We start from the raw sequence: 21,701 nt of genomic DNA on the forward strand, positions 1-21,701 counted from the left end.
GCAAGACTACCCAGGGTACCCAGTCGCACATTTTTTTTAAAGATAGAAAGAGAGCTGCTACTGTTCATTAAGAGGAAGCGGTAAAGAAACCGATGCTCGGTTAGTTGAGGAAAACCGAGCTAAAACCTTTACAAAGAACACACCACACCTAGCAAAGCTAGGTCTCGAGCACAACAGGACATACAGGAACGTCTAAAGGCCGACACATCACCATCGCCGGAGAGATGACATGTCTGACGAAAGAGGAGTGAACATGTGTCTCTCCGATCACGAGAGGGCGCCCAACCTGACTCGCCTGGTGCTGCCAGCATGTCGTGTGTGCTCCAAATGCCCACCTCCATCACCCCCAATGGACATGCCGCCGAGGGGGTGCTCCTGCTGCACTCCCGTCGAGGAGAGAGAGAGAGGGGCTGGCGTTTTTTGTGTGTGCAAGGGGCTGAAGTTAGAGCGTATACGGCTGGACCTAGCTAATCGACCCCCTTAAATGTACATGGATGCGTCCGAAGACAATGACCAGTAACCTCTCATATCTCTGCATTCACAACCGATCTCTTGTTAACAAATCCTCAAATTCATACAATGTCATTCAATGTAAATTAACTTCATGTATTACATCTTAATTGTACAAGTAGCATACGGCTACTTCATCATGCAATGTCATCGGACTACCAAAAATTGGCATCTGCGCCTACTTCATCACACACGTCATCGGACTTGCCAAAAATTAACAATATTCTACATACCAACTTGGCGACTGTAAAATCTCACGGAAGAAGGGCCGCGGCTAGAGCTATGGAGAAAGTTCACCCACTGCTGCCCTTGCTCTTGTCGTCTTTGTCATGGAAGTAGCGGTCGAAGACTCAATACAGCCGAAGCTGTTCGATCCGCCAGTGGCTTCCTCCTTTGTGGTGAGCAGTCTGGACCGCTCAACTCTGCTTCCTTGTGAGGGCACGTGTCATCCTTGTTTGTTGCTTCTCGAGGATGCAGGCACGGAGGGCCTCCTCGTCCAGGCCGGCATGCGACTCCGCCTCCGCTATCTCGATCTTGAGGGCTTCCACGGCTTCCCGCACCTTGCCTCGCACGGCGGGCACGCCACGCCTCCTAGCCAGTTTGGGGCGTAAACCATGTCAGTGTTGACCTCCAACTCCGAGCCCAACACCACGGGGACAAGGCATCACCAAAGGGGTTGCGCCGTCAGCCGGTGGTCACCACGCCCGGCGCCATTTACGCTGACGCAATGGATTCCCACCGAATCGACTCAGAACGCGGTTGGTCGCACTCCTCTCGAGAGCGGCAAAGAGCCATGCGAACGGACATCTTCTCCTCGTCCCCGCATGGCATGAGGTCCGGTCGATGGAATAGGAGATTTTAGAGTCAGTATCCGCTGCCTACCATGCCGGAAAAGGCTGAAGATTGCCGGACAGAAGCTTGGGGCGCACGCTGAGTAAAGTGACTAGAGTTTCGTCCGGAATGCGGATGTATGCAGAAATTTTTGTTTGAGGGGAGGATGGATGTAGAGAAAAAAATTGGAGACAATATGTGCGGTTCAGACGACCAGCGTGGGGCGGATCCAACTTTGGCGGCGGAAGGCGGGTAGAAAGGCGGCTGGGTCGCGATTTCGCGTTCGAGGAGTCCGGCTCTTTATCATCAATCAAACCGAAGCCGAGCTCGCATCAATTCCACCCCCACACAGATCATTAATCACACGGGGGTTGCAGCTAAGCTTCTTCGCCCGCCACCACCACTCGGATCCACAGTTCGGACTCGGAGGAGGCGCGCGCGGGCGGCGGAGCGGGGGCCGGAGGCGATGGCGCACGTCCCCGCCTCCGTGGAGGACGCGCGGTGAGTCCGCCGCCCTAACCCCTCTTGGTCGGCCCAGTAGACGCTCCCGTCCGTGCGCGCGCCTGCGGTGGTCTCTGACCTCAGTTCCGCGGTAATGGCGGAGGAATTTCGGCCTGTCTCTCGTGTCAGGTTCCGCGGCGCCGTTTGCGATTCAGTCGCAGCAGGTTTTTGGTGCGTTTGCTGGGGGCTTTGGCATGTTGGTGCCGCATCCCTGCCTCAGCCATGGATTGGAGTTTCTTGTGCTGGCGCGTTGAACGCGGGAGCAGAGGTGGGAGGGAGGAGCACGGCGTTGCTCGTCTGCGCGACCGATTCTTCGTGCCTAACGTTTTCGCCTTCTAGATTTGTTGTGCCCTGTGTGTGGTCGAGGGTTTTGTTTGAGGTGCGTGAAGTGTGCAAAAATAATGCTATGAAAATAAGGCATTAGGGTTAGTTTTCTGAATCTGCACTTCTTCCCCCATGCCGCTGTTTGGTGCCCGTGCGTCCGGTTCCTTCTCGATCATCTGAATCCGTTTGCCTGTCCATGGGGCTAGTGATTGGATCGAGTGTCGTCGAGTAGTTTGGCTGCTTGCATTGGTTTAAGTCGCACTTTAATACCAGTGCAACTGTTATCTGAATTTTGTATGAACTCCACGACCATGATAGCGATCAGCATGACCAAGGGTGGTGCAGAAACAGAGATAGTTAGATGAGCCGTCTGAGCATTTACGTTATCCTTGTATAGTCCATACTGCTTTAGTTTTTGGCAGTCATAATGTTTTCTCAGGACACACAATCCTTCTTTTATGTAGGCTTATTATTGATTCACTACGTGAAGATCCCCTATATGGTCAACAACTGCCGCCGGTGTCTGATAGTATAAATGAAAATGCATGCCAGCTCTGCAAACAGGAAAAACTCACTTTTGAACCCCCACCAATGTATTGCTTCCCTTGTGGTGCTCGGATAAGGCGAAATGGACCATACTATGCTTATGATACTCGTGATACCCACCACTCTGTCTGCATTCCATGTTACAATAAGTCCCGTGGTCACACCATTGAGGTTGAAGGACAGATGTTTCCGAAGGCCCGATTTCAGAAAAAAAGAAATGATGAGGAAACTGAAGAATGTGTAAGTTCCGTATTTCTATTCTGATGGTTGTATAACTGTAGTTTTGATTATATTTGTTTTTTACTAAATCTCTCTGAATGATGCATTCCACAGTGGGTTAATTGTGAAAGATGTAATTGCTGGCAGCATCAGATATGTGCTCTGTTTAATGACATAAACTATGATGTAAAACAAGCATATACTTGCCTGTATTGCTATATTGAGGAAGTGAAGCGTGGGCTGCACGTGCCTTCACCACAGAGTGCTGTTCTTGGGGCAAGTGATCTGCCAAGAACTGCTCTTAGCGATCATATTGAAGAGCGGCTTTTTAAACGGCTTAAGCTGGAGAGACAGGCTCGTGCAGTTCAGTCAGGACGTAGTTTTGATGAGGTTAGTGAAACTAAGTGTTGGTGGAAGTGCACGTGTACTTCATTTGTTTATGTTTCTCCGCAATGCATGGCTCCTTAATGCACTCTGGTAGTATATTACCTTTTGTGACAAAAAATATGCTACCTGATAGTGTTTTTTAAGTGCCTACACACTATGCAAATCCTTTTAAAAAATACCATGCAAATAATTGCAGCCTACTGTAATGATTGTCCTGTCCATGTTTGCACTTACCGGATTTGAAAGGAGAAAAAACAGACCAAATGTGGGGCCTGTTTAATTTTTCTTTCAGACCCCGTAGCAACTTTTTCCATCAACCAGGATGACCTAGCAGTTTATCTAGCTGTATACTCCGACCTGGTATGTGACCTGGCCCCACATGTCATCGACACTACAGCACCATATGGTACTGCAGAGGATCTCAACCCGTAATGGGGTATACCATTTTGGAGAATTAACTAATAGTATGAATTACCCATTTATTGTTCGGAAGGGGTGCTTCAACTATATATCAAAGGCTTATATGAAAAAAAAACAGATTGTATTGTATTTATAGTTTGCAACGCAGGCATATAGTGCAAAAAATTTTCATCTAATTATTTACGACCCAATAAAAAAACACAATAACAGCAAATGGACTACAAAAAAGATGGATGACTTGAAAAATCAACATAGGAATGATCTTTTTGGCAGCTCAGAGACCTGAAGTCTGAAGTGTATATGAGCTTTGCTTACTTGTGTACTTGAAGTATGTTATATATCTTGATGTTTTATGCGCTTCTTTTTCTATGATGTCTTGTTGAGTTCTGATTATGTATTATTTGAGACAGGGACTTCCTGTAACTTGAATCACATCAGACACCATATATTTTGGCATCATTGTGAACTAGTATTTTGATAGAAATGTTTCCTCCATCACTTTTAAAGTCTAATTGTTCCATATTTGTTAGGTTGCTGGAGCAGATGGTCTTGTGGTCAGAGTTGTTTCATCAGTGGATAAGAAGGTTGGAGTTAAACCACGTTTTTTGGAAACTTTTCAAGAAGATAATTACCCGACGGAATTCCCTTACAAGTCCAAGGTAGGAACTTATGCCTAAAGTATAAATTATGCTGACAACAGAGAGTGATATCCATGATTCTATTCCTATGATTGTTGGCAGGCTGTTCTTTTGTTCCAGAAAATAGATGGTGTAGAAGTCTGCTTATTTGGAATGTATGTTCAAGAATTTGGTGCTGAATGCGCTTTCCCGAACCAACGTCGTGTTTACTTGTCATACCTGGATTCTGTGAAATACTTAAGACCTGGGATTAAAGCAGCCACTGGAGAGGCCTTGTGTACATTCGTCTACCATGAAATTCTGGTAACTTGCTGCATATGCTGGATTTTAATCACAGTTGTGAATATATTTTCTGTTGCTAGGCTAGTCAGAAAAAATTCCTGTATGAAACTACTAGACGTGATGTCTTCCTCTCTGAGCTAGCATTTTCCTGTAATCTTACACCAGTTCTCGATGTGTACAGATAGGATATCTTGAATACTGCAAGCAGCGTGGATTCACAAGCTGTTATATATGGGCTCGCCCACCTCTGGAAGGTGATAATATTTTTTATTGCAATCCTACGATTCAGACGACTCGAACATCTGACAAACTCCGGGAGTGGTAAGGCCTTGGTTGACACACGTGTTACTCTGCTTACATTTAGCTCCTGGTTGCATGATTTCCAATGTCTTACACACTCAGGTGCTTAGCCATGATTCGAAAAGCTACTAAGGAGGAGATTGTTGTTGAGCTTACAAATCTGTATGACCATTTCTTCATTACTACGGGAGAGTGCAAGGCTAAAGTTACTGCTTCTCGTTTGCCTTACTTCGATGGAGATTACTGGCCAGGAGTTGCCGAAGATATGGTCAATCAACTGCATCAAGAAGAAGATGACCAAAAGCTTCAGAAAAAGGGTAATGCAAAGAAAATTATTAGAAAAAGAGCTCTTGAAGCTGCTGGCCACACTGATCTAAGTGGGAACGCTTCCGAGGATGATATGCTGATGCAAAAGGTAATTTTATTCTGTGATTCTCTTGCACCTCTTGTAATACTGTATATCTCTCGGAACCCCCTCATTTTTGTGAAAATGTACTTATTGTTTGTTTCAGTTCGATGACATCTTTACCATGAATTCGATTTTGATGTATGCAGCTTGGGGAAACCATTTATCCAATGGAGGAGGATTTCATTATGGTCCATTTGCAGTATTCTTGTAGCAACTGTCGTAGCTTTATGTCGTCTGGAAAACGTTGGGCTTGTCATCAATGCAGAAGTTTTTACATCTGTGACAAGTAAGTCAATTTCTTGAACCATATGACGCCTGTGCTATAGAGCCCACATGTACTTGATCTATATGTGATCACAATTGAAATCGAAAGCATCTGTATGTGCCAACAGGTTTTTGCATCATTGCTCTTCCTCAGGGCCAGGTGCCTAGGCACTTGCATGACAAATTATATACTCCCTCCGTCCCGAATTAGTTGTCTTAGATTTGGGACGGAGGTAATAATTTTTTGAGAAAAAGGGTTTCCCCAGTAGCTTTGTCTACCACACAAACTGTTGTATCCTTGAACTGGGGTGTCTCTTGGGCTCACCCCAGATGACCGCATAATCCTCCCCTGGAAAGGCAAGGGGGGACTGATGTCCACCCCAACCACGGCATCAGGGCTAGCTGGGGCCTGATGAAATTAACTACATGTGCTGGGAAATTCTGTATATATAAGAAGTATTCTATCCTTGGGATGAGTTGTTTGTACTTTGCAGTTACGTATACAGCTCGCCATTTTCGAAAAACCTTTAGCTCCTCTGAAGTTGTGTTTGTGAACATTTGTGTCTTCCTGTTGCATGCAGGTGCTACAGCGCAGAACAAGAGCTTGAAGAGAGGGAGAGGCATCCGAGCAATAGTAGAGAAACTCATGAGCTCCATCCGGTAACTAGCTAACCAAGACTCTCTTCTCTCTTCTCTTTAGAAAAAGAAAAGAGGAAATCTAACTTGATGCTTTTCATTTAGGTTGACATTGTGGGTGTGCCTGAAGAGACAAAGGACGGAGACGGTATCATAGAAAGCAAGTTTTTCGACACCAGGCACGCGTTTCTCAGTCTTTGTCAAGAGAACCATTACCAATTTGACACCCTTCGCCGTGCCAAGCATTCGTCGATGATGGTGTTGTACCGCCTACATAATCCCACTGTAGTCTAATGGTGCTGTGTAGTTACTCCCGTCCATAGGGGTATATATATCTACATATATATGTCAGGACCGGCCCTGACGTTCCACTTATGAAGCAGGCCGAGAAACGGTAGTGACTGTTTTACCGAATTCATCGATCTTTGCTCCACGGAGAAAGCTGTGACTTTTATACCGAATCTCAACTGAACAAGAGGCGATTGAGGAGTGTGTTGATGTTGCTGGATATGAGTTTGATGTTTCATGCCCACATGCATTACTTAGTGCTGCTACTTATGGCTTAGCTTTCTGCAGTCATTTTCCACCTGGACACTTTCAAGAAATGTGCAAAATGTCGCGAGTTCTAAATGCTGTTTGTGGCCCCTGAATTTGGAATGCCACTTACCATTCAACAGTACAAGCTGCTTACTGCTACTATGCTCGTTGACAGTCTGATTAAGACTAGGCCGAGAAACGGCAGTGACTGTTTTACCGAATTCATCGATCTTTGCTCCACGGAGAAAGCTGTGTGACCGGTGACTGTTATACCGAATCTCGACTGAACAAGATAGAAGAGGAGATATAGGGGTATCTGGAACTTGTTTCTTTTTTTTTTGGTGAAAGGATCTAGATCTATTATAAAGGTTCATCAGAAGTACACAAAATTCCAAACATAATTAAAACTATACCGAGGTCCTTGGACCATCGGACGACCACTACCACCACCAGAACGAGGTGTTAATGTGCCATTGTCACTGCTTCCCTACCGAAGTCGGTTGGCTTGACCTTAATGACAGTCAAGAAGTTTTTGTGCACGTGCCTCTAAGGACCAACAAACTAGAGCCACCAGCGGAGCTACGTTGTTGCTGAATAGGCCATGGCCCGTCCAGACTTTTAGTAAAATTACAAAACTATACTACATAGGATCAGCAGCCTAGACTTGGGGTCAGTTTCGGTCTAGCTTGCCCAACTTTGTATTTGTAGCTCCGCCACTGCCTAGAGCTGCAGCCGGCACGACTGAACCCTTGAATCGATATGAAGCGCCTGACATGCGAAGACGGGCCGAGATACCCTAACCTTGCTGCCCGAAGGAGATGAAAGGAATCTATGCCGAGCTCCATTGAACCCGTTTTGATGGATGAACTCGAGGAGGATCAAACCCGAAAGTCCAACTCAAAGGTGAGACGACGCCATCCACCTGGATGCCATCCATGCTAAAATGATAACACAACCCTCCCCATCACCGGCCGTTGTAGTGGCAGGCAGAGGAAGGACAATCGATGGGTTGGTCGGTGGAGCCGAAAGAGATTAGATCTGTAGCCGTAGCCGTCACTTACATCTTTTGAACCTTATATTTTTTCTCATGTGCAACATACAATCTTTACCTGCAGTATTAAAGTTTTGACCTTACTGTAATTGCATTGAAGAGCACAAAATTGTGATTCAGTTTTGTGCACAAACTATGTATGGCACTTTGCCGGGGGGAAAAGAAAATAAACTAGGTATGGCACTAAGCCATGTGCATGTTGCTAATAAGAAAACTATGGCACTGATAATTCAGATTGATAAACCATTACAATGGCTTCAAAAAACTGCAGATGAGATGAACTACAAGTTCCATTGTAATCAAATGGGGTGTGATATTACTTGAGAGACGCTGCGGTAGGGCAAACTCTCTCCTCTGGAGCTTTGCTGTTGAGTCCATGAATTCGCCTCCCCCCTACCTACCGCTCCGATGGCCGATGGTGTGGAGGGGATCCCGGTGCCTTCGCTTTGACTAGTAGTTTAGGTTAGAGTTTTTCAATCCTCGCAAGTGCGGCGCCAAGGCGGATGATGACGCTTTTTCTTCGAGTTTGCCTTCAGTGCTTCGACCCTCCTCGAGTTTGTCCATTAGACGTAGTCGGCGAAGCTCCGACGTAGATTATCACCATCTCCTTGGAAGGACGAGGTTACGGTTTCTTATCGTGTGTGCGCGACAACGAGGTTTGGTGTCAATTTCTTCACATTTATCCGGGTTTAATGATGACGACCGCGGCTTCAGGATGCTGGTCCTTAGAGGCACATGCACGAAAACTTATCGACAAGGTCAAACCGGCTCCGGTAGGTGAGCGTCGATAACAACGCGTCAACGGTTCATTCTGACGACGATGGTAGTGGTTGTTCGCTGGTCTAGAGACCTCGAAGTAATTATTATTATTATGTTTGAGGTGATTTGTACTTTGTTGAAATTTTCTAATAGATCTGATTTTTTTGTTTGCAAAAAGTTTCCGAGAGAGGCTGTGGGGTGGGACCCACCGGCAGCCTCAGAAAGAGTACGACTAGATGACGTCGCAAGACTGCCCAGAGCACTAGCCACTCGCACCTTGTCTTCTTCATCGGCGGGAGGGAGGGAGAGGGAGAGGGGCTGACGTTACCCCCCGCACAGATCATCAATCAAACCGGAGCGAGCTCGCGTCAATTCCACCAAGGCGCGCATTAATCAGATTGGAGTCGCGGCCTGAGTCGCTCCGCCCGCGACCACCCCTCGGATCGACCCGGAGGTCGGAGGAGGCGCGCGCGGGCAGCGGACTCCTCCCCTGGACCGGCAAGCGGCATCGGCGATGCCGCACGAGCGGGGCGGGGCGCCGCCCGCCGTCCCCGCCCCCGCCCCCGAGGAGGACGCGCTGTGAGTCCGCCGCCCTAACCCCTCTAGGTCGGTCCAGTAGATGCTCCGTCTGTGCGCGCGCCTGCGGTGATCTCTGATCTCAATTCCGCGGCAATGGCGGTGAAATTTCGGCCCGTGTCAGGTTCCGCGCTGTGGTCCGCAATTCACTCGCGGCAGGGTTTTGGTTCCGCGGTGTTGGTGCCGCGTGCCCCAGCCATGGGTTGAAAATTTCCGCGCTAGTGCGTTGAATGCGAGAGCAGAGGTGGGGAGGGAGGGGCACAGCGTTGGCTAACGTTTTGGCCTTCTGTATTTGTGCCCTGTGTGTAGTCTGGAGTTGTGTTGAAGGTGTGTGAAGTTTGCAGCAGTTATGTGAAAACAAGGCGTGGGGCTAGTTTTCTGAATCTGCATTTCTTCCCCCATGTTACTGTTTGGTGCTTGTGCGTAGGCATCCTTCTGGATGATCTGAAGCCATTTGCCTGTCCATGGGGCTAGTGATTGGATTGAGTGATTCGTCGATTGGCTGCTCGGATTAGCTTAAGTTGCAATGCAGGATTAATCTCAGTGCAATTTTTAACTGAATTTTGTGTGAACTCCATGATAGCTAGCGGCACGACCAAGGGTGATGCAGAAACAGAGTTAGTTAGCGGAAACAGAGATAGTTAGCTGAGCTGTCTCAGCATTTAGCGTTATCCTTGTATAGTTCTTACTGCTTTACTTTTTGGCAATCATACTGTTTCTTCTGTATGTGTAATCCTTCTTTTTTATGTAGGTTTATCGATTTACTACATGAAGCTCCCCTGTCTGGCCATCGAGAGCCTAGGAGCATAGTCAGTGGCACCTTGTACTGTATATTGTTGGTAAGGACAAGTTTCTTAATACCAATCTCATTTATTGTTATCATGCATAAAGAAGATTACCTTGGGTATAAGTTTGTTTTGTAAATTATCCAAACCAACTACAAAATTATGTATTTTATTATCCCATGGGACTGTCATTAGTCAGCAAAATGTTGTTTCACTTTCTGTATCCACTTTTATTATAGCTGTGCTTTCTTATTCTCTAGGTAGGTTATGCTGCTGTGTGTGTGTCAGCTCCATGGATATTTCTTCGTGTACCAGGCATGATCCCTCCATTGCTATGCAGCTCCAATGTTATCCTTCTGCTTCTTACAGGTTTTCTATCAGATTGACTGACTCATTTTTTTTTGTTTGTTTCAAGTTATGTCTCTTGATGTGATTTATTTACTTAATGTTCATGCGAAATTCAACGCAGGCATTTTTCAACAATATTGGGTTCACCAGGTCAGGAAAGTAAGGTTGCAGGTACGGCTGATCAAAAAGATACTTTACTTTAGTGTGTTTTATTTCTAAATATTTCATGCAATAGTGGTGATATGTTTGTTGGAGTAATCAATTTGATCGACACTTTGTAAGTTTCATGAATATATGCTTCCCAGTGAAAAGTCTTTTCGATTATTCTCCTCAATATGTTTCAATATTATGTTTGAATATAAATATGATCAGCTTTTATGTTCCCTTATCATTCTGTTACCTTTTGTGCTATAGTCGCATTTTGTTACCTTTCCTTTTATTGTACTTTAACATGCTGCGTCTCTTTTTGACATGCAGGGCTATTACGATTTTAGCCAGAAACTGAAGCACATTGCTCGACTTCCATTTGCCACTATTGCTTATGGTGAGCAGTACCAAACAAATTTGCCCGATGCTCTAAACCAGAATTTATCATTATTTTATAAATTATAACTAGCATTATAGTGAGCTGCTGCTTTATTTATGTGATCACATTTCACCTTGGTTCCATCTCTTGAGAGTGTGTATAGCTTTTGGTTCTAATTTTTATCTTCTTAGGGCTGATTTAATAATCTATTAACACAATGAATTAAGGTCTAGGTGATTCATGCATTCTAATGTTTCTCAGTCAAACTGACTCATTGTTATTGTGTATTGCTTCTGCAGGCACTGCTTTAATGCTCTTACTCATAATCTGGCAACCTTTTGTACATATACTATCAATTTCACTGTTACTAAGGTACGCCTTTGCCACTGTATTTAGCCTCTGTAAATTTGTGAGATCTCTCTTGAATCATAATTGTTTAATGGAAGTTGAGGATACCTAAGCTTACCTGGGATGATTTTCTGCAACTTGGCAAGAAAAGCATTATGCCATTTAACTTGATCTATACATTGTACTACAAAGCAAAATACATGGGCATGTTCTCAAGCAAAATGGCAAGAGAAGGCAATGGATGGGCGTATATGGCATGTTTCTGTTGTTTCATTCTAAAGTTTCAGTTGGTTACTTATGTTGTTGTGCTTAAACCCGTATTCTAGTATTCTGTTCTGTTGACATAAGTTCAGCTGTCAGTTGGCCCAAAGATCAGAGTTCCTGGGCTGAAGTTTAACATGTTTATCGCTTCGGGGAGCCTGTTTCTAACTTTTATAGTATAGTATGCCAAGCTAAACTGATCTTACAATTCCAGTTGCCATAATGCAGGATTGCTATCGTGGTTGAAGCGACATTTGCTGGATGCTTTATGAGCTTATACATATGTGAGTTAAATTGTTGTTTGTTACTCCCTCCGTTCACAAATATAAGATGTTCTAACTTTTTTCTGAATCGGATGTATATACACGTTTTCGTGTTTTTATTCACTCATTTCAGATGTATAATCCATATTGAATTATCCAAAATATCTTATATTTGTGAACGGAGGGAGTACCTTTTAGATAGCTAGAATCATGTCAATTTGTTCTGCAAGTTTGTTACCATGGCACACATCTTCAAATTTCTGTGAAATCTTTATTTTTACAACCACGATTAGGTTTATTTCTTTCGGAATTATATTAACCAAGCAACGCTGCCATTCCTTGAATGGTATTCCACATGTTTCTCATGATTTTTTTTCAGTTCATCTACCTAAATAAATACATGTGCCTTGTGTTTTATCCCCTTATAAATGCATGTTTGCTCCCATTAGATGGTCTTAAGATGCAACGTCGGATTGGTTCCTTTTACAGGGTATATCCATAAGTACAACTCTTTGGATGGGCGGCCTGATATCTTGCAGTCATTATATTCTGCACTTCAACCATCTACTACGACTTTGGAAGATCGAAGGTACCTAAGTAGCAGGGCACTGCAGATAAGCTGCACTTTCCTATGTTAACTGATTTATATATATCTTATATTTTCATATTTGAAAATTCGCTGGTTACTCTTGTCTGTGCACATCAAGGTTCAAAATATCAGACATTGGGCTCATACTGGCTTAGCCTGAAAGGAGTGTTATGACTGAAGTATCGACCGATATTGACCAAAATATTGACCGATACTCAGTATCAGCAGCCAGCCGATACAAACGATATTTATAACTGCACATACAACATCTGTCTTCTTCACACAGTCTGCACCACGGCAGGCTTTTGGGGGGGGGGGGGGGGGGGGGTCCTGTGTCGGATAGGATTCTTGAACTCATATCTACAGAAAAAAAATCAAACATATCTACTGAATTCATGTCTAGCAGCAAGTGACTTCAAAGAGTTAAAACTATGTTATATAGATTATATAGATCACTGAACATGGTACTGCTAGTAGAGCTAGCTAGGCGCACTGATGCATTTATTTTCCACCAGATATTATGATGGCCGTCTCTCTGACCAGCAGATGGCATTACTTCAATACCAAAGGGAGAATATTCATTACCTGAGTGAGGAGGTACGTAGAAAATGAAAACAGCTGTGATACTGAAGTCAAGACCTATCTCACTAAATCTATTCTCTTTTGTATACTTAGATCCTTTTAACAGTTTTAGAGAAGGTAACATGTAGCGTAACTATGTGCATTTTAAAATCTTATTGCCTTAAATCGCGATTGTTTCATTTAAATCTTTGTGCAACATAAGCAGCTGAACTTTTAGTCATATTATTTCCTGAAAGGAGGAATGAGCTGAACCTTTCTGATTCTCCGCTGCCTTCCTCAGTCAGATCATACTTGGCACTGAAGGATTAGATTACATTTCTGGTCAAATTAACACGGATTATAATACTAAGTCAGTTGCACGTTGAGAACTTTGGTTGTTGACCAACCGTTTTCTTTTTCTGTTCTTGAAAGGTGCTGCGCTTGCAAGAATGTTTGAGCAAATACCAGAGAACTGATGTTGGGAACACTCCTCAGGTCTGTACGACACTGACTACTTATTCTGCATTAGTTTTCTGTAACTGGCACTTGCATAGGCTCAAAATTGGAGAAGAAACTCAGCTGTTATATGAACTATATGAAGTGGTGGATTGCCTGAAGTTATTCCCTTCTCTAATTCTGCAGGTTGATCTTGTCCATCTTTTAGCATCTCGTGACCAAGAACTTCGAGCACTCTCCGCCGAGGTAATAGTCTGTACTATCTTAAGCAAGGCGGCCATTTTTCATCAGCTTGCAAGGCATGTGCCCACCTGTGTCGGGCCACTTAAAGGAAATGCTTACATGAACTTATTACATAAGAGTACATATCTTCTGTGCAAACTAGTTGCTGGCACTGCCATGTGTCTTTTAATTTGAAAATCATACTATAATTTAGAAAAGCTGTGAATATTGATATGAGAACCATTTACTTGAGTCATTCATCTTTAACTCCATTAGTGAATCTTCCATCGTGAAGCATCCCATACTAATTAAATGTTCAGATGAATCAAGTGCACTCAGAGCTTCAGCTTGCTCGTGGCTTGATTGATGAAAAGGACTCGGAGATCCAGCGTATTCGTTTGAGCAACAGTCAGGTATGTTTTAGCAAATACTAGCATTCTTCCATAGCGTGACGATCAAGTCAATGTTTCCCACGCCTGCTTGCAAAGCATTCTTACTTGATTATGAACATGCTGGGTGCAGTATGTTGAAGAAAATGATAGACTCAGAGCTATTCTTGGAGAATGGAGTTCTCGAGCCGCAAAGGTACTCTGGATAATTTAATTGCTATTGTTTGACCTGTAGCATTCTCATACTCTCCCCCGTCATAACATTTTGGATGCGCTCAACAGCTTGAACGGGCACTGGAGGCAGAGCGACTGTCAAACATTGAACTGCGGAAGAACATTGCAAAATTCCGAGGGCAATTGCATAAGGAGCAACACGTCTGATTCCCCTGTTCTAGGAATAGAATAGATTCATCTGGTGGTGTGTAATAGCTGGTTAGCAACTCTTCACCTGCCGACGGTTTCGCCCAGGACAACTGACCAAAGATAATCATCCCATGTGAGGTCTTAGAACTCCAGGAGCATCAGCAGTTTCACTAAAATTGTAACGTAGTACAGGATCAGTATGCTGCCTGATATATGCATCTGAAAGAAGGAATAGGCGTATGTGGCAGCTCTTGTGAATGCACAGTGTGATGTATAAATCTGAAAAGAGTTGGTTAATGCCTTAATGGATTATGGGGGATTTAGCATAGGCTTGGTTGGGTCTTGAGCCTTTCTATTTGATGCTTCTGCAATGACACCTTGGCATGTAAAGAGCAGCGTATTATTTGCCGACAAATTACAATATGGAAGGTGGTCAACACTTTTTTTATGACTGAAGGCGGTGAACTGTTGACCTAGAAAAAACACATCATACATGTATGTATTTGTGGAGAAGCATGAGCCTGTGAGCTTTCACGTCCAGGATTTAAAATTCTAGATAAAGTCGACCCTTATAAGCTGCATTTAATATACTCCCTCTATAGTGATCTAAATGCTCTTATATTGGGAGTATATTGCAATAGCCATGTCACTCATGGAAGATATCAAACAGAACTTTTTTTTTTTGCATAAAGTGCAGCAGAATAAGGAATCAGATTCACCTGGGGGAAAATTAAGCACACAAGATTCTTCAGGAGCTAAAATTCTAGGTAAAGTCGACCTGTATAAGCTGCCAGTAATCTCATACATGTAATATAAATTGCAATAACCATGGCACTCGTTGAAGAGATCAAAAGAAACATGCTCATTATTTTTTTCATGAAGTGCAGCAGAATAAAGTATCAGATTCATCTGGCGGAAATTAAGAACATGAGATTCTTCTGATATATTTAACCAAAGTCAACAGGACGGTACATGGGACCGATGTTCGGCCGCTCTACGTCGCGACTCTCTATTCAGGCGTCTTTTGCTGGGATATGTTTAGATAAATATGATACCTTGGGTCCGGCTCTGTAATCTGATATACTTTAGTGATGCTGTCAGGTTTTCGCCCCATAGTGCTCGTTTTGATGGCGGACGGGCACAGTGGGTTTTCTGGTGATGCGTTGAACTAGCTATCCCTTTTCCCTTCTTCCTGGTTATGTCTGAAACTACTGTATTTCCGTTTAATGCATTAATGCAAATGGAAAGGGGTACGCCCGGTTCAATTTTTTTTTTTTCAATTCATACCAAAAAGCAAGTCATATAAGACTCATAACAGAAGCTAAGGAGTATAAACATGGTTGACATGTCCTGCACCTATATTTATCATGTCTATCTATCTAATATCTATATATCTATCATACTTTGCATAGCTGCTTCATCCATCCACCACTGCTGTCATGTTCTTGGGCGGGCTATACGGGAATGCACTCAACGTACGCCCTGGGGAGCTCAACGTAGCCCTTGGTGAGCAAGTCGACGCGTATCTTGGCGATGACGAGCCGCGAGTTGTTGGGCTCAGACCTCTTCGTCTCCTCGTCTAGCGTCCGCCTCCGCTCATCCAGCCACCCTAGCGGATCCACCCCGGCGGGCGGTTCGTCCTCGGCGGTGGAGGTCAAGAACCGGTTGGCGAAGCTGAAGGCGGCGATGATGCTCTCGTCGTCCAGGCGAACCATGCCTTCGGGGGTCGGGGTCGCCGTGGAGGGGTCGTACTCCCTGAAGATCCTGTCGGCCGCATCGTCCAGCTGAAGCTCGTCCAGCGCCGCCGCCTCGGGGAAGCTTAGCAGACTTGCCTTGAGCCTCTCCCGCCGGACGGCCAGCGAAGCGAGCGACGCCTCGCCCGCCCCGGCGTTGGGAGCATCGCCGGAGCCGGCCGCCTTCCTTTTGATGCCGGGCATTGGTGGGCGGGCGGATTTACTGGCTACTGGCTCGCCGCGGAAAGTGGGGCGGATTTTGGGGCGGTGAAGGCGGCGGTGCCGTCTCGATCTATATTAAGCCGGGAACCTAAGGACCTTTTTTATTCGAAGAGAGTTCGACTCGGTGTCTGTTGGCTGGACCAGAGTGCACCAACCAGATCGTCTGCTTCAGATGCGGCCTGCCTGGCCACGGCTCCAAGGACTGCAAGCGGCCGAGAAGCCCCTCGTCGGTAGATGAGCTGCGCAGGGAGGCGGTGGCCAAGGTCGCGCGTCGCTCGGCTCCTTCCCCGCGGCCGGCACCCGCGGCGGCGCCCAGCGGCTCTGGCCAGTTCATGGCGCCCCAGTCTGCGTCTCGGAGTGTCGATTCGGCGTGGCCACCCCTGGCGCCGCCGCGGCTTCAAGTGGAGTCCAGGGCCGTCGAGGTGCCCGCGGAGCTCTGCGTCGTCAGGCGCTCCGCGATGGTGTCCGATCTGGAGCGTCGCCTTCAGTTCGCCATGGTGGCCTACGTGGGCGGCCAAAGGAGGGTGCTTGCGCCGGCGCGCGTGAAAGAGATTCTTGCTGGGAGGCTGGACATCCCCCAGAGCTCATGTAAGTGCATTGCTACAGGCCAGAGGATTTTCTGGTGGTTTTTGCTTCGGCGGAGGTGCGGAACAAGTGGCGGCTTGCCCCTCGGTGGAGTTCGAAGGAGACAGACTACACTTCAGGCCATGGAGGCGGTGGAGGCGGAGCAGGCAGTTCATTCGGTGTTTGGTTTCAAGGTGTTTGCTCGGGTTGTCTTGCAAGGTGGAGGCGGTGGCTCCAGAGACGGCTTCCCGCTCCGACTTGTCCTCGTTCAAGCTCACGGCATGGACGGCGAGCCCACAAGATATCCCCACGACCCGTTGGTTGGCTGTGCCGGAGCCGGGCATGGAGGCGCCGCCCGCCCTTCTGCAATATAAGGTTCTCATTCACATCGCATGGTCATGGACTTGAGGGAGGCCGGCGAGCCGTGGTTCTTCGGGAGCTCTTCGGACAGTGGTCAAAGTGGCCTTCCAGACAGCCATGATGGTGATCTTGCGGGTGGCGGTCCGAGGCCGCATAGGCTGGCATGGCAGTTCGGTGTTCCGGATGTCCGCATCGGCGGTCACGGCGGTGCCGCCGCCGGAGAAGGGGGTGGGGCCTGGTCCAGACCAGTGGGACATGACTGGCGCCTCCCCCCCATGGAGTCCCCACCTGTCGCCGCGATGGAAGCCCCAGCTGTCCCTATCCTGAGCAGGCTGACGCGGCGCTTGTCTGCTTTCAAGCGCTTGACTGGTCAAGCCAATCGGGATGCTTCGACCAGCAAGGACGTTGAGATTTCAAATGAGACCGGAGGAAGGTTGGCCGAACAATTGGTGCTGGCCTCAGAGCAAGTGGAGGAGGGCAGAACGTTGGCGCAGAACCTGAGTGAAATCCTCTCGCCCCGGCCGCAAGGGCATGTGGCGACAGACCAACGGGAGGAAGTGGTGGGCACATGCGCTATGGCTGTCCAGTCTGGTGCGCTGATGGCGGGGCCGCAGGTGACAGCTCCAAAGATTCCTGTCGCCTTCGAAAAAGTGGGGCCAATCCTCGAGCAGGTGGCAGTCGATGTGGAGGAGCTGGGATCCCAAGGGAGAGAGTATATTGGGTGCTCGATTGGCGCAGATAATCTGCATGTGGTGCCGCGGGGAGGCCCATCCAACCCGATGACGGACGTGTCGCTTGTGGACAAGCAGGTGGCAGCGGACCCAAGGCATGATAGCGCGTTGGAGGTGCTTGCGGTGGTGCCACTTGGCGTGGCCTTGGTAGTGGAAGCCATGCAGCCAGCGGATGGTCACGCGTCGGTCGGGGCCCACCCTGATGGGATTCATGCAAGCGTTGCATGTGACTCTGTTCACGTAGTTGTGCCACTGATTGTGCATGCAGAAAGAGAAAGGTTTGCCGAGGGACCTGTGGCAGAGGGCGCCAAAGAGACGTGCCTAGAGATGGTAGTGACCAACAACCCAGCCAATGGACTGACACCCAAGGAGGTGGAGATGTACGCGAAACTCAAGTCTTTCTGCTCTTTCATTGTGAAGAAGCTAGCACCACCAATTCTCAAGGAAGTCCAGGCTTCCACCTTGCGGCTTGAAGCAAAACCATTCACCCCCAAAAGAACCACTCGGGCAACCAAGAAATTGGCTCAGCAGAACACGCAAAGAGCCACACCTGCGGAGAATGTGCTCCTGCGCACATTGGGAATTGTGCCGGAATATCTGGAGATGACGGACACGGCTGTGCAAGAGCTCAAGTCGCTCTTCGACTCTCCTCTACGCGAGCAGCATGTACGGGTGATTGCAGCCCTGTTTGGCAAGGCTTTGCCTGGGCAGCTTTCTGGAGCTAGTACCGGAGCGACGGAGGGAATCAGCGCACACTGAGCGTGCTCCGAGAGGGGTGGGGGTGCAAATCTGTTCCATGGATTTAAACCCATCGGTGACGTGCTGGAATGTTCGAGGTTTGAACAACCCAGCAAAGAGACAAGCGGTCAAAGACTTCCTAGTGTCGGTGCGGCCTAATCTAGTGTGTTTACAAGAAACTAAGCTCGATGTAGTCGATAACTTTCTCTTAATGCAATGTTGTGGACCGTCCTTAGACGGCTTTGCTTATCTACCGGCGATCGATACGAGAGGTGGGATTATTCTTGCATGGGATACCACTGTGATGATAGTTGATCACATCTCGCGTGACACAAACTCCATCACTGGGTTGGTACACCCCAAGTCAGGGGAGGATTGGTGGGTCACGGTGGTCTATGGGCCACAAGGAGACGGCCTCAAGACACTATTCCTCGAGGAGCTGACAGCGAGGCGAGCAGCTTGCCTGGGGCCATGGATGGTCCTCGGCGATTTCAACCTAATCCTTAGAGCTTCGGAGAAAAACAACTTGAATCTTAACAGGGCCATGATGAACAAGTTTAGGAGCTTCGTCGACAATAACGAACTTAAAGAGCTCTACATGCATGGGCGTCATTTTACGTGGTCGAACGAGAGAGATGCCCCGACAATGACTAAAATCGACAGGATCCTCGTCTCGGTGGATTGGGAATTGGCGCGGCCAGACTACTTATTGCAAGCACTCTCGACTAGCGTTTCCGATCATGCCCCACTCCATCTTTCGACAAATGCTACTTACTGGCCGAGGAAAAGATTTCGATTTGAGAGCTTTTGGGTCAAGCTAGAGGGCTTTGAGCAGGCGGTGAATGATGCATGGGTTTGCGATCAGGCCATCGTGGATCCTTTCAAGAGACTCGATGCACTCTTCCGCAACGCAGCGGCAGCACTTCAAGCGTGGGGACAGCGGAAAGTAGGGAATATTAAACTTCAGATGGCGATTGCCACGACGGTGATCTATCGCCTGGATCAAGCGATGGAAACTAGAGGGCTCACCTAGTTGGAAACGTGACTAAGAAGAACCCTTAAGTTAGCACTCCTAGGGCTTGCTTCGCTCGAGCGCACGATCGAGAGGCAAAGATCAAGACACAGATGGCTCCGTGAGGAGATGCCAATACCAAGTTTTTTCAGCTGGTCGCCAACGGGAGGAGAGCTAAGAACTTCATACCCCAGGTTCGGCGAGGCGAGGAGATCGCCACTGATCAGAGCCGCAAGGAAGAAATTTTCACAGAGGCTTTTCATAACTTGCTTGGCACGGCACAGGCAAGAGTGCACACGCTAAACCTACAGTCGCTGGGCATGAACATGCTTGATCTGGGCTGTCTGGATGTGATGTTCACGGACGAGGAGGTTTGGTCAGTTGTCAAGGAGATGGCACCGGATCGGGCTCCTGGACCGGATGGATTTACTGCCGAGTTCTACCAAAGAGCCTGGCCTATTATCAAGGACGACATTATGGCAGCGCTACTCAAACTTTGCGTAGGAGATGGCCGTGGATTTGCGAGGTTAAATCGTGCGTTGATCGTGCTAATACCTAAAAATCCGGATGCCCTAGAAGTGGGTGATTATCGACCGATCAGTTTGCCACATAGCTTCTCCAAGTTGTTCGCCAAGCTCCTGGCTAATCGAATCCGACCGTGCATGAAGGACCTTGTGGCCACCAACCAGTCGGCTTTCATCCGTGGCAGAAATCTGCATGACAACTATCTGTTAGTGAAGCAAGTGGCCAGGAAAATACACGCCAGAAAGAACAGAGGTGTTTTTCTCAAGTTGGATATCTCCCGTGCCTTTGACTCCTTGTCTTGGCCTTTCTTATTTGAAGTGCTCCGGGCCAAGGGATTTGGAAATCGATGTCTCGGATGGTTGGCGGTGCTACTGCAATCCTCGAGCACCAGAGTGTTGGTGAACGGAGTACCGGGAAGGAGAATTTGGCATGCAAAAGGACTGCGACAAGGGGACCCGGTCTCTCCTCTACTTTTCGTTATCGCCATGGACGCCCTCACGGTCATGATCTCTAAAGCCATGTCTGACGGTGTGTTGAGCTCCTTCACTGGAATTACGGCGACGCAGTGCCTATCCATATATGCGGACGATGTGGCACTATTCGTCAAACCTACACCCCAAGATCTCCTATTTGTCCGAATCGCGCTGCAACTATTTGGAGATGCTTCGGGTCTGAGAGTAAACTATAGGAAATCTTCGGCTATCTTGATCTCTCAAGATCATGAAGACAAAGCAAGAGTCGAGCAGATACTGCGCAATGCCCCATTGAAGAATTCCCGTGCAAGTATCTTGGGCTGCAACTGGCCATCAAGCACCTCACCAAGGCGCATTGGCGGCCTCTCTTGGATCAAGTTCGGCACTGCCTGCCGGCTTGGCAGAGAGGCTTATTGCAGAGATCAAGTCGGCTTGTGCTTGTCAAGTCGGTGCTTCAGGCGAGACCAGTGCATCATTTGCTCGTAATGAAGGCCCCAGGCTGGGTTTTGGAGGACATCGATGGCTGGATGCGCGCGTTTTTCTGGGCAGGAAAAGATCGAGTTAACAGAGGCCAATGCCTAGTGGCATGGAGTTCAATCTGCAAGCCAACCTGTTTCGGTGGTCTTGGGGTGAAAAACCTAAGTCTGCAAGGGCGCACGGACCCGCAAAGGCCGTGGCATGGATTGGATCTCATGGTGGACAATGATGCTAGACAGGTCTTTGACAGTTTGATTCAGATCACGGTGGGCAAAGGAAATAAGGTACTTTTCTGGAAAGATAGATGGATCCACGGCTTCTCTGTCAGAGATATTGCGCCCACGCTGGTGGCTGGTGTGGAAATGAGGATCAGGAACTCCCGTATGGTCGCTCAGGCCTTGGAAGATGAGAGATGGGCATTCGATGTCCAACCACAGACTTCTTTTGGGGCACTTCTACAAACTGTCCACCTGAGACACGCAGTCGCCACTGTTCAACGAGATGTGCACATGGAGGATGCCTTTGCTTGGCCGCATGACCCTTCGGGCATGTATACAACAAGATC

The 21,701-nt window shown here is 47.3% G+C and overlaps 3 protein-coding genes across 4 annotated transcripts; all 3 read left to right on the forward strand.

The window, feature by feature from the left end:
* Nucleotides 1-1,528: 1,528 nt before the first annotated feature.
* Nucleotides 1,529-6,832, forward strand: LOC109751342 (probable histone acetyltransferase HAC-like 1). Of its 2 annotated transcripts, none has more exons than XM_020310237.4 (10): nucleotides 1,529-1,842; nucleotides 2,631-2,952; nucleotides 3,046-3,321; nucleotides 4,269-4,397; nucleotides 4,479-4,679; nucleotides 4,840-4,979; nucleotides 5,061-5,373; nucleotides 5,514-5,653; nucleotides 6,213-6,291; nucleotides 6,373-6,832. In XM_020310237.4, the coding sequence occupies exons 1-10, from the start codon at nucleotides 1,808-1,810 to the stop codon at nucleotides 6,559-6,561; spliced, it is 1,824 nt and encodes a 607-aa protein (XP_020165826.1). In that variant the 5' UTR covers nucleotides 1,529-1,807; the 3' UTR covers nucleotides 6,562-6,832. The 2 variants fall into 2 exon arrangements, with proteins under 2 accessions (XP_020165826.1, XP_073358523.1); XM_073502422.1 differs by having other exon boundaries at nucleotides 1,633-1,933.
* Nucleotides 6,833-8,860: 2,028 nt separating this feature from the next.
* On the forward strand, nucleotides 8,861-14,629 carry LOC109751341 (protein FIP1). Its single transcript, XM_020310236.4, has 14 exons — nucleotides 8,861-9,193; nucleotides 9,942-10,029; nucleotides 10,236-10,344; nucleotides 10,445-10,494; nucleotides 10,801-10,867; nucleotides 11,149-11,221; nucleotides 11,687-11,742; nucleotides 12,211-12,310; nucleotides 12,826-12,907; nucleotides 13,304-13,366; nucleotides 13,514-13,573; nucleotides 13,870-13,962; nucleotides 14,072-14,134; nucleotides 14,221-14,629. Exons 1-14 carry the CDS (start codon nucleotides 9,129-9,131, stop codon nucleotides 14,317-14,319), a joined length of 1,068 nt encoding a protein of 355 aa, XP_020165825.1. The 5' UTR covers nucleotides 8,861-9,128; the 3' UTR covers nucleotides 14,320-14,629.
* A 4,324-nt stretch (nucleotides 14,630-18,953) lies between these two features.
* On the forward strand, nucleotides 18,954-19,682 carry LOC141026171 (uncharacterized). Its single transcript, XM_073502151.1, has one exon. The coding sequence runs from the start codon at nucleotides 18,954-18,956 to the stop codon at nucleotides 19,680-19,682; it is 729 nt and encodes a 242-aa protein (XP_073358252.1).
* Nucleotides 19,683-21,701: the final 2,019 nt, after the last annotated feature.

The sequence above is a fragment of the Aegilops tauschii genome, chromosome 6, assembly GCF_002575655.3.
Source record: "Aegilops tauschii subsp. strangulata cultivar AL8/78 chromosome 6, Aet v6.0, whole genome shotgun sequence".
Classification (NCBI taxonomy): domain Eukaryota; kingdom Viridiplantae; phylum Streptophyta; class Magnoliopsida; order Poales; family Poaceae; genus Aegilops; species Aegilops tauschii.